At 45.2% G+C, this 14346-nt stretch overlaps 1 protein-coding gene across 7 annotated transcripts in view; it reads left to right on the top strand.

Annotated features, from left to right (window-relative positions):
* The window catches only part of ACACA (acetyl-CoA carboxylase alpha), a 219633-nt gene that overhangs the window by 52545 nt on the left and 152742 nt on the right, over positions 1-14346 (top strand). For all 7 annotated transcript variants that reach the window (XM_067472024.1, XM_067472023.1, XM_067472021.1 and 4 more), the window contains 10 exons: positions 794-1003; positions 1933-2103; positions 2963-3124; positions 3333-3496; positions 7041-7191; positions 8677-8780; positions 8866-8947; positions 9085-9230; positions 10512-10662; positions 13320-13454. In XM_067472024.1, coding sequence (XP_067328125.1) covers positions 794-1003; positions 1933-2103; positions 2963-3124; positions 3333-3496; positions 7041-7191; positions 8677-8780; positions 8866-8947; positions 9085-9230; positions 10512-10662; positions 13320-13454 — 1476 coding nt within the window. The remainder of the gene's footprint in view (positions 1-793; positions 1004-1932; positions 2104-2962; positions 3125-3332; positions 3497-7040; positions 7192-8676; positions 8781-8865; positions 8948-9084; positions 9231-10511; positions 10663-13319; positions 13455-14346) is intronic.

Here is a 14346-nt window from a genome sequence, read left to right as displayed (position 1 = left end):
TCTACTTTGATAATGGGTATACACTGTTCCCTCGCTACTTTGCGGTTCGCTTTTCGTGGACTCGGTGTTTCGGGTTTTTCAAAAAATAAGAATTCAAAATATGCAAGTAGTGAGGGAATACTGTATATCCGTTATCAAAGTGCATTGTTTCTCCAGTGTAGATGCTGCCACAGATTTGAGTTGCACAGAGCAGTAGAACGGCTCTTGCGCTGCCCCAGGGAGGTGGGGAGGGGACAAGCCAGGAATCCCTTGGCAGTGATGTAGGTGCATGGGAAGTGACGTTTTCATGCTTCCTGGAAACCGGAAGCATCGCCCTGGCCGACAGGGAGTGGCCACTGCTGACAGGGAGCTCTGGCATGGGATAGTCCAGGAGGGCACCAAGAGGCGGAAGCGACTATATGAATAAACAACATACATTAGGGTACGAAACAAAATTCCAACTGCCAGTTTATTTACCTCACGCCTCTTGTTCCATTTCCAAACCGATGAGCCTGTTGTCCTTGCTCCTCCATGGCCCCTCTCCTGCAAGAATAATGTACCCTAATGTTTCGTATATTAGGGTACGAGACAAAATTCCAACTGCCAGTTTATTTCTCTCACACCTCTTGTTCCATTTCCAAGCCGACGAGCCTGTTGTCCTTGCGCCACCACGGCCCCTCTCCTGGAAGAATAATAACTCTTCCAGGAGTGGATTTACCTTCAGAAGTGTCGATTTCCTCTCTCTCCCTGTTGTCTCTCCCCCATTCTTCATGAGGAGCCATACTTTGAGACTTCCATACTTGGATTCTTGCAGGTGCAAGCAGAAGTACCCGGTTCCCCCATCTTTGTGATGCGCCTGGCCAAACAATCCCGCCACCTGGAAGTCCAGATCCTGGCCGACCAATACGGCAACGCCATCTCCCTCTTTGGCCGCGACTGTTCGGTGCAGCGCCGGCACCAGAAGATCATTGAGGAGGCGCCGGCATCCATTGCCACTTTGGTGGTCTTTGAAGAAATGGAGCAGGTGGGTGGGGATGCTGTGTTTCCCGGCTTCCTGGCTTTGGCAGGTCATGCATCTTCCAACAGCTTCTTGATGAAGTAACAAAGCTGCCGTGAAAACTTGTCCTACTGCCAACAAGGAGTTTTGGCTTATAGGATAGCAAATCAAAGGCAGGCAGTGCCCAATCATGCAATGGAAAGGACACTCATTTTGCATCTCTTAAGATCCTCGGTTCAGATAATCCACATGATCTACTTTGAACTGGATTATATGAGTCTACCCTTCCATATAATCAAGATTATCCAACTCTGATATCCACATGATATACTTTGAACCAGATTATATGAGTCTACACTGCCAGATAATCAAGATTATCTAATCAGATAATCCTCATGATCTACTTTGAACCATATTATATGATTCTACACTGCCAGATAATCCAGATTATCAAATCATATGATCCACATTATCTACTTTGAACTGGATTATATGAGCCTACGCTGCCATATAATCCAGATTATCAAATCAGGTAATCCACATGATCTACTTTGAACCATATTATATGAGTCTAGACTGCCAGATAATCCAGATTATCAAATCAGATGATTGACATTACCTACTTTGAACTGAATTATATGAGTATACACTGCCATGGAATCCAGATTATCTAATCAGATAATCCACACGATCCACTTTGAACTGGATTATATGAGTCTACACTGCCATATAATTCAGTTCAAAGTTGATAATCTGGATTTTATATGGCAGCGAAGATCCAGCCTCCCATTCTGTCCTGCTGTTGATGGGACACAGAGATTGCAGCCCCAAATGTGAGAAGAAGGTCTAAAGTCTCAAGGTCCCGAGCCATCCAGGCCATGGAATAATGCCATCTTGAATTCAGACCATAGCGAACTGTTTGCTGTTCTTGATTTTCGTCCCTTTCTCTTTTGCAGTGTGCGGTGAAGCTGGCCAAGATGGTGGGCTACGTGAGCGCTGGCACGGTGGAGTACCTCTACAGCCAGGACGGCAGCTTCTACTTCCTGGAGCTCAACCCTCGTCTCCAGGTGGAGCACCCTTGCACGGAGATGGTGGCCGACGTCAATTTGCCTTCCGCTCAGCTCCAGGTCAGTGGGCTCTTCAACAAAGCGTGTTGGCAGGTAGAACCGGTTGTGCCGCAGTCTCCGAGAGGGTGGGGGCAAGAAGGAGGAAATCCCGGTGGAGCAAGAAGTTGAATCATGGGTCGCTCTATCACCTGGGATAAGATGCAGGGGAAGATAAGAGAGAGATTTGCAGTTGTGTCAATATGGGGCTGAAAGGATTAGGCCGTGGTGGCTCTTTTGAAATATAGAGGTGTGTGTTGATATCTTGTTAGGATGCCCTAGATCAGGCATGGGCAAACTTTGGCCCTCCAGGTGTTTTGGACTTCAACTCCCACAATTCCTAACAGCCTACTGTCAGGAGCGAACCAAACAGTTGTATTGTATTTTAAAATACACACACAAAGTTTGCAGACTTGGTATTCTATTAAATGTCCTTTCACCAGTAGTTGGCCACTTGGAGTGCCTCTAGTGTTGTTATAAGGCGGACCTCCATTGTGCATGTGGCAGGGCTCAGGTTGCAGTCTAGTAGGTGGTCAGTGGTTTGCTCTTCTCCGCACTCGCATGTTGTGGATTCCACTTTGTGGCCCCATTTCTTAAGGTTGGCTCTGCATCTCGTGGTGCCAGAGCGCAGTCTGTTCAGCGCCCTTCCAAGTCGCCCAGTTTTCTGTGTGCCCAGGAAGGAGTCTCTCATTTGGTATCAGCCATTGATTGAGGTTCTGGGTTTGAGCCTGCCACTTTTGGACTCTTGCTTGCTGAGGTGTCTCTGTAGATCTTAGAAAACTGGCTGATATCCAAACCATCCAAATGGTTAGGTCATTTTTGGGCTGTCAGAAAGGAGATCGTGACAATGGAATATGATATGGTTTTTCTCTCCTCTTTTTAGATTGCCATGGGAATCCCCCTCCACAGGATTAAAGATATCCGTGTGATGTATGGGGTCTCCCCCTGGGGGGATGCCCCGATTGACTTTGACAATTCCGCCCACGTGCCTTGTCCCCGGGGCCATGTCATTGCAGCCCGCATCACCAGCGAGAATCCAGATGAGGTAAGCTCCCAATGACTGCTTTTTGGGGCATCTTGAAGGCTTACAGATGTCTTTAGAGACGGAGCTTTTTGGAAGGATCAGAGATCATGTGGACGCTGGGATATTAAATGCAGGCGTTAACATTTCTTTGGAGACTCTGGTGGGGATGACCCGCAATTAAACCCCACCTCTGATGATGCACAAACGTGTTCTTTTTCTGTCCCTGCAGGGATTTAAACCCAGCTCTGGCACAGTCCAAGAGCTCAACTTTCGCAGCAATAAGAACGTTTGGGGCTATTTCAGCGTTGCGGCTGCTGGGGGCCTTCACGAGTTTGCCGACTCTCAGTTTGGCCACTGTTTCTCATGGGGAGAAAACCGCGAAGAAGCCATCTCGTAAGTAGGAAGACAATCGGGTCGAAAGTCCCAGAGCAAAGACTGCCTGGAGAGGTAGCCGAGGGGGAAGGCTATGCCTAGAGAAACTAAAACAGAGGGAGCGGGATCCAATCATGAAATATTAGCTCCAATCTATCTGGATTATCCCCCTAACTTGGCAACAGTTTTGGACAGCAGTGGCCCCCAAAGTGACTCATTCAAAGTGGAATCAGATGTCAAACAGGGATGTGCTATTGCCCCAACCTTATTTTCCATCTTCATTGCTATGATACTTCATCTTGTTGATGGGAAGCTTCCCACCGGAGAGGAAATCATCTACTGGACAGATGAAAGCTATTAAACCTCAGCAGACTGAAAGCCAAAACCAAGGTCACCACAACATCTGTTAACAGAACTCCAGTATGCTGATGACAACGTCATCTGGGTGCATTCAGAAGAAGACCTACAACATCTGTTATAGAACTCCAGTATGCTGACGACAACCTCGTCTGTACACATTCAGAAGATCTAAAAGCCACTCTAAACACCTTCGCAGAAGCATATGAGAAGCTCGGCCTGTCATTGAATATCGAGAAAACCAAAGTGCTCTTCCAGCAGTCACCAGCCAATCCCTCTCCAATGCCAGAAATACAGCCTCATGGTGTAACACTAGAAAATGTTGACCATTTCCGCTCCCTTGGCAGCCACCTCTCCACAAAAGTCAACATTGACACCGAAATACAATACCGCCTGAGCTCTGCGAGTGCAGCATTTTTCCGAATGAAGCAGGGAGTGTTTGAGGACTGTGGCATCCGTAGGCAGACCAAAGTGCTTGTTTAAAAAGCTGTGGTCTTCCCAATCCTGCTATATGCCTGCGTGATGTGGACTGTCTACAGACGTCACATGCAACTCCTGGAACGATTCCATCAGCGCTGCCTCCAAAAAATCCTGCAAATCTCATTGGAAGACAAGCAGACAAATGTCAGCGTGCTGGAAGAAGCAAAGACCACCAGCATTGAAGCGATAGTCCTCCACCATCAACTCCGCTGGACCGGCCATGTTGTCCAGATGCACAACCACCATCTCCCAAAGCTACTCCGAACTCAAGATCGGAAAACGGAATGTTGGAGGACAGGAAAAGAGGTTGAAAGATGGGCTCAAAGCCAACCTTAAAAACACTGAGAACTGGGAAGCACTGGTCCTTGAGCACTCTAGCTGGAGGTCAGTTGTGACCAGCAGTGCTGTAGAAATTGAAGGTGCAGATGTGTGTTTTTAACTTAAAAACAGACAAACATCTCGAGGTCTGAAGATGACCTGGGAAGCAATCCCACTGGAGGACTGCAGCACACCCAAATACCTGGGACTTACTCTGGGCCGTGCTCTGACTTACAAGAAGTACTGCTTGAGTAGAAAGCAAAAAGTGGGTGCTAGAAATAATATACGAAAACTGACCAGCACAACCTGGGGATCACAACCAGACACAATTAAGACATCTGCTACTCTGCTGCTGAATACACATGTGCAGTCTGGAATACATCTCACCATGTTAAAACAGTGGACATGGCTCTTAATGAGACATGCTGCATTATCATGGGATCTATACACCCAACACCACTGGGGAAATTATACTGTTTAACCCGTATTGCACCACCTAATATCTGCCGAGAAGTAGCAGCCAGTAATGAAAGGACCAAGGTAGTTGTATCTCCAGCCCATCCTCAGATATCAACCAACATGGCAGCTCAAATCAAGAAATAGCTTTCTAAGATCTTCAGAAATACTCGTAGGAACACCTTGTTGCTACTAGAGGTTTACAACAGGCTTTTTCTAAGTAACAGGGAGGATCAGAACCTTTTCTGTTACAACTGCCACAAGTTAATTGGGTCAGTTACCTGTTCCTGCATATAACAAGGCACGAAGTTTGCAAGTTTTGAGCTTTGGATTTTGGCTTAGCTTGATGGCTCGTTTTGAGCCGAAGAAGCCTTTGGCTGTTGCTGGGAGTGGTTACGCAGCGTCCTGAAGCTGAAGAGTGAAGCAGTTTGGAATGCCAAGGAAACTGCTTGTTTATGGCAAGACATTCTACTGATAACTAAGTAGAGAGACTATTATTTTGCTATATGTTTGCATATCGTTGTGTAAAGAGGAAGACTCACCGGAGATATTGTTTGTTGTATATTGGTGAGGACAATTATTTTGTTTTGCTTTGTGTTTTTGATCTACAGCAGTGGTTCTCAACCTTCCTAATGCCGTGACCCCTTAATACAGTCCCTCATGTTGTGGTGACCCCCAACCATAACATTGTTATTGTTGTTACTTCATAACAGTCATTTTACTACTGTTATAAATCATAATGTAAATATCAGATATGTAAGATGTATTTTCATTCACTGGACCAAACTGGGCACAAATACCCAATGCACCCACATGTAAATGCTAGTAGGGTTGGGGGAGGACTGATTTTGTAATTTGGGAGTTGTAGTTGCTGGGAGTTATAGTTCAACTATAATCAAAGAGCATTCTGAACTCCGCCAGCAATGTATTTGAACCTAATTTGCCACACAGAACTCCCATGACCAACGGAAAATACTGGAAGGGTTTGGTGGGCATTGACTTTGAGTTTGGGAGTTGTAGTTCACCTCTATCCAGAGAGCACTGTGGACTCACGCAATGGTGGATCTGGACCAAACTTGGCACAAATACTCAATATGTGCCAATGTGAACACTGGTGGAGTCTGGGGAAAATAGACTTTGACTTTTGGGGGTTGTAGTTGCTGGGATTTATAGTTCACTACAATCAAAGAATATTCTGAACTCCACCAACAATAGAATTGGCTCAAACTTCCCACATGAAATCCCCATGACCATTAGAAAATACTGTTTTCTGATGTTCTTTGGCGACCCCTCTGACACCCCTTCGCGACCCCCTCAGGGGTCCTGACCCCCAGGTTGGGAAACACTGATCTACAGTGAATAGAACTATGTTTTTGTTTCTACATAAAGCAATAGAATCACGTGTATTTTTTTAGTTTTTATCACACTGAGAGTAAAAGGGGCTGAGACATTCTGCGGGCTACTAACGCTACTCTGGCACATCTCAGCAAACTAAAGTACAAAAGTGGCAGGAACCTGGAACTTCAATCAATGGCTGAGACTGAATGAAAGGCACACAGAAGACAGGGCGATCTGATAGACACTGAACAAACTGCGCTCTGACACCATGAGATACAGAACCAACCTTAAGAAATAGGGCCTCAAAGTGGAGTCTATGATATGTGAGTACGGAGAAGAGCAAACCGTAGACCACTCACTACAATGTGGCCTCAGCCCTGCCACATGCACAATGGAGGACCTTCTTATAGCAGCACCAGAGGCACTCCAAGTGGCCAGCTTCCGGTCAAAGGACATTTAGTATAATGCCAAGTTTGGAAACTTTGTTTGTGTTTTTAAATACATTATGACTGTACCCTCGATATGCTTTTGACACGATAAATAAATAAATTGCAAGGTGATCCATTGGATATCTCTTTCATTATATGTCCATTGTCCTGCCTTCCTCCCATTTCAGGAACATGGTAGTGGCCTTGAAGGAGCTGTCCATTCGGGGGGACTTTCGAACCACCGTCGAGTATTTGATTAAGCTGCTGGAGACGGAGAGCTTTCAGCAAAACCGCATCGATACGGGCTGGCTGGACCGGCTGATCGCAGAGAAAGTACAGGTGTGTGGGCGCAATTTTTTAATTGCATGCATTGCATGTGTGTGTGTAGTTTTCAAGGAATGAGGAATTGAATTTCACCCAGAAATACAGCGTTCCCTCACTTATCACGGGTGTTACGTTCCAGGACCACCCGCGAAAAGTGAAAATCCGCGAAGTAGGGATGCCATATATATATATATATATATATATATATATATATATATATATATATATATCTCGAGTTCTGAGGGTAAGACAGAGGAGAGGAGAGATTTATTTATTTATTTGCTAGCTATCTCTGCTTTTCTTTGCAATCTCTCTTGATTGGCGGCCTCTCTCCTGAGTGGAAGGGTGAAACCCCCTTCCACGCTCCATCGTTGCCACGAGGCAGGATTAGAACGCCACTCTGGGCAATGACGACCATTCATAAACATGGAGGCAAAAACCTGCGAAACAGCGAGTCTGTTGAAAGCGAACCGCGAAGTAGCGAGGGTATTTACACATATACACAGACATACACACATATATATACACACACACAAAACACGTGTACACAGACTGGGCCACAGCAACACGTGGCAGGGGACAGCTAGTCTATATAAATTATTATTATTATTATTATTATTATTATTATTATTATTTCTCGCATTTCTATCCCGCCCTTCTCAACCCCCGAGGGGGGACTCAGGGCGGCTTACAAAAGGCACAATTCGATGCCAACATAAACATAAACAAGGGATAAACATGTATACAGCAATTATAACAATTAAACAGTCACTTTATACTATTTATTTTATTAAAATAGTATTAAAAATGTAATGTTCATTTGTGGGATTAACATAACTCAAAAACCACTGGACGAATTGTTGCCAAATTTGGCCACAAGACATCTACTAACCCAAGGTGTGAACATCACTAAAAAAATGATTTTATCATTTGGGAGTTGTAGTTCCTGGGATTTATAGTTTACTTACAATCAAAGAGCATTCTGAACCCCACCAATGATGGGATTGAGCCAAACTTGGCACACAGGACTTCCATGATCAACTTAAAACACTAGAAGGGTTTGGTGGGCATTAACCTCGAGTTTGGGAGTTGTAGTTCACCTACAGAGAACACCATGGATTCAAGCGATGATGGATCTGTACCAAAATTGGCACGAATACTCAATATGCCCAAAAATGAACACAGATGGAGTTTGGAGAAAATAGACCTTGACATTTGGGAGTTGTAGTTACTGGGATTTATAGTTCACCTACAATCAAAGAGCATTCTGAACCCCACAAACGACAGAATTGGGGAAAACTTCCCACACAGAACCCCCATACTTAAGGCCGTCCAGTCCAACTCCCTTCACCAGGACAAGACAACGTAATCAAAGCCCTCCTGACATAGAGCCATCCATACATATATATAGATAGACAGATATAATTCACACACACACACACAGAAATCAGAAAAGCCATGGGTTGTTCTCTATTCCCTCTGTGCTCTTTTTTCTTCTAGGCAGAGAGACCTGACACCATGCTGGGAGTGGTGTGCGGGGCTCTCCATGTGGCCGACGTGAATTTCCGGAACAGCGTTTCCAACTTCCTGCACTCCTTGGAGAGGTAAGGCATGTGCAGGAGATCTCTATTTCCAATAACAGGAAGTGGATTTAGCCTTGACATCCTTCCTCCCTTTTTCTTCTCGCAGGGGCCAAGTCTTACCTGCTCACACGCTTCTGAATACAGTCGATGTTGAACTTATATATGAAGGAAAGAAGTATGTGCTAAAGGTAAGTCTTGCCAACTGAAAAGTTGACAGTTCGAAGCCTGAGTCTGGGTGAGCTCCTGACCTTCAGCCCAGTGACCAAACCAGCCTACTCCAGTCTCTTTGAACATCTCTCCATCACCTGCTTCTTGCTCTTCTCAGGTGACCCGTCAGTCTCCCAACTCTTACGTGGTCATCATGAATGGCTCCTGCGTGGAGGTCGATGTCCATCGCCTGAGTGACGGCGGTCTCCTTTTGTCCTATGACGGTAGCAGTTACACCACTTACATGAAGGAGGAAGTGGACAGGTAGGGTTCACCACTCCAGGCTGCCCTTAAGACAAAGAAAATTTGCCCTCAGACAAAGAAAATTTCAGAGCTAAGTGGTCATTGGCTTGCTGTGAGTTTTCCGGGCTGCCTGGCCATGTCCCAGAAGCATTCTCTTCTGACGGTTCACCCACATCAATGATCAATGTGGGTTCTCTCAGACTGAGGCCTATGCCACACGGAGGCCTTTCTCCCACAAAGGCTTCTCTCACACTGAGGCCTCTCTCACTGAGGTCTGTTAACATTGAGGGCTCTCTCAGACTGAGATCTCCTAAACTACAGGCACACCTTGTATTGAACTGCAGCTTTTGCTGAGGTGTGTGTCTATGGCATTGAATGTTGTGAGGTCTGTTGGAAATTAGGCAAGTGGAGTTTATGTGCCTGTGGAATAATAATGTCCTGGGTGAGAGAAAGAATTCTGGTCTGCGGGTGTGAATGTTGCAAACGGCCACCTTTATTATTATTTACGACATTTATATGCTGCCCTTCTTCCCCCAAAGGGGACTCCGAGCGGCTGACCTTTATTAGCATTTTATGGCCTTGCAGCTTCAAAGCCTGGCTGCTTCCTGCCTGGGAGAATTTATTTATTTATTTCAAATATTTTTGCCTCGCCTTTCTCACCCCCCCCCCCCCCCCCGGGTGGGGCTCAGGGTGACATGCTTGTGGGTTTTGATGGCTTCTCTGTGTCGTCAGACACGGTAGTTGTTAGAACAGTGCAGCATTTCTGTGTTCTCAAATAATATGCTGTGTCAGGTGCTCTGCCATGGCTCCCAACAAAGCATTCCCCCAGGCAGCAACCACCCAGGCTTTGAAGCTGCAAGGCCATTAAATGCTGATCAAGGTGGCAATTTCCAACTTTCACACTTGCCTGAAACAGACAAGAGTTCTTTCTCCCACCCTGGACATTATTCCACAGGGGGAATATATATATATATATATACACACACACACACACACACACATATATACCCCATTTGCCTAGTTTCCACAGACTTCATAACCAATGAGAATGCCTGCCAGAGATGCATGCAGAACGTCAGGAGAGAATGCTTCGGGAACATTGTCCAGACAGCCCAGAAAACTCACAGCAACCCAGTGATTCCGGCCATGAAAGCCTTCTACAACACATTAAGTGGACATTGCTTTCATAGAATGATAGAGTTGGAAAATACCACGTGGGCCACGTAGTCCATCCCCTGCTATGCAGGAAAAGTGCATTCATATCATTTGCAGGTTTGCCAATTCAATTCCCTTTCGTCTTAGGTACCGCATCACCATTGGCAACAAAACCTGTGTGTTTGAGAAGGAGAATGACCCCTCCATTCTGCGCTCGCCCTCTGCAGGGAAGCTCATCCAGTATGTGGTGGAAGACGGAGGGCACGTCTTTTCCGGCCAGTGCTTTGCCGAAATTGAAGTAAGTGCTTTGGTCCCGTGAGCTACACCCTCAAAGAAGAAACGGAACAAAACTCAATGTTTTGTGAAGACATGTGTATGCAAACAAAAGACCCTCTTCATAAATGTAGAGCAGTAACCCAAATGTAGAGCAGTAACACCACCAGTAACCCAAAGTGATAAAAAGAACAAAAACACACAGACCAATGTTATCTCTTCCTTTGGAGGCTTTTCCCTATAGCAAAATAATATGGTTGCACTATTTAAAGGACAAGGTTTCCATAACGCAAATAAACAAATACACAGTAGCTTTACACAGAGCAGCCTTCACACTGGAGCTTTCTCACACAAGGCTTCTCTCACACAGAGGTTTACCTCACACTCCTCAGGACAACACTAGCTTTGGCCCACTGACTCTAACAGGCTTCGGCCTACTCAAACAAATACACAGAACAAAGGTAAAGGCTTCCCTTTTAATCTTTGGCTTCTGGAGGCGGTGCTCAACTCCGGCCATGGGGAAGTGCTCTTGTTCCATTTCCACGCTGATCAGCTTCTCTCACACACAGGTTTACCTCACACTAATCAGGATGAAACTAGGTTTGGCCCACTGACTTGAACAGGCTTCGGCCCACTTGCTCTTTCAGTGCCTGACACACTTTTGTAATCAAAAATACCCAGTTAATATTTACTATGTCTGACAAGTTTCCATAACACAAATAAACAAATAAACAGTAGCTTTACACAGAGCAGCCTTCACGCTGGAGCTTTCTTGCACGAAGCATCTCTCACACAGAGGTTTACCTCACACTTCTCAGGATGACAATAGCTTTGGCCCACTCTCTAACAGGCTTCGGCCTACTCACACAAATACACGAACAAAGGTTAAGGCTTCCCCTTTCATCTTCGGCTTCTGGAGGAAGTTCTCTTGTTCCATTTCCACATTGAGCAGCTTCTCTCACACACTGGTTTACCTCACACTAATCAGGACGACACTAGCTTTGACCCACTCACTCTAACAGGCTTTGGCCTACTCGCTCTTTCAGTGCCTGACTCACACTTTTGTAATCAAAAATACCCAGTTAATATTGACTATTTCTGACAAGTTTCCATTAGAAAACTTGACCATGATAAATTATTACAGCTTAAAAAACAAATATAATAACAACACTTTATTTAGATTCCGTTCTATCTCCCTGAGGGGACTCAGACCGGATTACAATGTGCATAGATAGGCAAACATTCAATGTCTTTAATGCAATGACACACAAATACACAGAACAAAGGTAAAGGCCCTTTCATCTCTGGCTTCTGGAGGCGGTGCTCAACTCCGGCCATGGGGAGGTGCTCTTGTTGCATTTCCAAGTTGAGCAGCTTCTCTCACACCGAGGTTTACCTCACACTAATCAGGACGACACTAGCTTTGGCCCACTGACCCTAACAGGCTTCGGCCTACTCGCTCTTTCAGTGCTTGACTCACACTTTTGTAATCAAAAATAGTAAAGGTAAAGGTTTTCACCTGACATTAAGTCCAGTCGTGTCCAACTCTGGGGGTTGGTGCTCATCTCCATTTCTAAGCTGAAGAGCTGGCGTTGTCCGTAGACACCTCCAAGGTCATGTGGCCAGCATGTCTGCATGGAGCGCCCTTACCTTCCTGTCGGAGCGGTACCTATTGATCTACTCACATTTGCATGTTTTCGAACTGCTAGGTTGGCAGAAATTGGGGCTGACAGCGGTAGCTCATGCCACTTCCCGGATTCGAACCTGCGACCTTTTGGTTAGCAAGTTTAGCAGCTCAGTGGTTTAACCCACTGCGCCACTGGGCAGTTAATATTTACTATTTTTGACAAGTTTCCACTAGAGAACTTGACCATGATAAATTCTTACGGCTTAAGAAACAAATCTAATAAGCACACTTTATTTAGATTCCGCTCTTATCTCCCCGAGGGGACTCAGACAAGATTATAATGTACACAGATAGGCAAACATTCAATGCCTTTAATACAGTGAAATGACAACGACACACAAATACACAGAACAAAGGTAAAGGCTTCCTCTTTCATCTCCGGCTTCTGGAGGTGGTGCTCAGCTCCGGGCATGTGGAGGTGCTCTTGTTCCATTTCCAAGTTGAGCAGCTTCTCTCACACAGAGGTTTACCTCACACTAATCAGGATGACACTAGCTTTGGACCACTGACCCTAACAGGCTTCGGCCTACTCGCTCTTTCAGTGCCTGACTCATACTTTTGTAATCTAAAATAACCAGTTAATATTTACTATTTCTGACAAGTTTTTATCAGAGAAGTTAACCATGATAAATTCTTACAGCTTAAAACAAATCTAATAACAACACTTTATTTCTATTCCGCCCTATTTATTTATATTTCCCGAGGGGACTCAAACCAGATTATAATGCTCTTGTTCCATTTCCAAGTTGAGCAGCTTCTCTCACACAGAGGTTCATCTCACACTAATCAGGACGACACTAGTTTTGGCCCACTGACCTTAACAAGCTTCGGCCTACTCACTTTTTCAGTGCTTGACTCCCACTTCTGTGATCAAAAATACTCAGTTAATTTTTAATATTTCCCACAATTTTAAAATCAAGTGAGTTGGAAAGTGTAGGATTGGCGATAGAGCTGGAAAACCCACATTTGTGACTCCATCTTTGTCTTTTTGTCAGGTGATGAAGATGGTCATGACTCTCACTGCAGCGGAGTCAGGCTGCATCCATTACGTGAAGCGCGCCGGGGCAGCTCTTGATCCCGGCTGTGTCATTGCCAAGCTGCAGCTGGATGACCCAAGCCGAGTTCAGCAGGTAAGCTTCTAAGGTGGCCCAGCAAATGGCTTGGGAGTTCCAGAAATCCTAGATTTGGAATTTGGATGTCGAAATGGATTTTAAATGGTACCTCGAAGGGTACAGATTGATTGAAACCAATGGAGTAAGCTTCCGCTATTTTGCAAAGGCTATTCTGATTCTCTTAAGACAGTGGTGTCAAACATGTGGCCCTCCAGGTGTTTTGGACTTCAGTTCCCAGAATTCCTGGCCATTGGACAAGCCAAGAATGGGCAACTTGGAAGTCCCTGAACAGAGTCCGAAGTGGAGTGGGCAGATCAAAAGACAACCTGGCAAAATGGCACGACCTAAAAGAATCCCATGCCTTGTGTGACTGTGGAGCAGAACAGACAACTCTGCATCTGTATTCTTGTCCACGATGCCCTGCCTCATGTACAGAGAAAGAATTGTTGGAGGCTACAGACAATGCCATTGCTGTTGCCCGTTTTTGGTCAAAAGATATTTAGTCGCCTGTGCTCCTTCTATTTTTATTAGTTTTATACTAATTTATGCAATGCTTTTGATACGAAATAAATAAATAATAATTATTATAAGTGACTGAATCCAAAGGGTGCTCACCAATGGCTCATCTTCATCCTGGAAATAAGTGACTAATGTCTGGATCTGGATCTTTCTAGCTAAATAATTACCTCATAAACAAAGTTGGCAAAAAATGCCAATGGGATTTTGGCCTTCATCAATAGGAGTCTTGTGCCTAGATCCAGGGAAGTCCTGCTCCCCATGCTCTATTCTGCCTTGGTCAGACCACCCCTGGAATATTGTGTCCAATTCTGTCGCCACAATGCTGACTCTAAGCTGGAATGTGTCCAGAGGAGGGCGACTAAAATGATGGAGGGTCTGGAGAACAAGCCCT

Source organism: Anolis sagrei, chromosome 11, assembly GCF_037176765.1.
Source record: "Anolis sagrei isolate rAnoSag1 chromosome 11, rAnoSag1.mat, whole genome shotgun sequence".
In the NCBI taxonomy this organism is placed as follows: Eukaryota; Metazoa; Chordata; class Lepidosauria; order Squamata; family Dactyloidae; genus Anolis; species Anolis sagrei.
The sequence above is the reverse complement of the archived record's forward strand: the minus strand, read 5'-3'. Positions and strand labels throughout refer to the sequence as shown.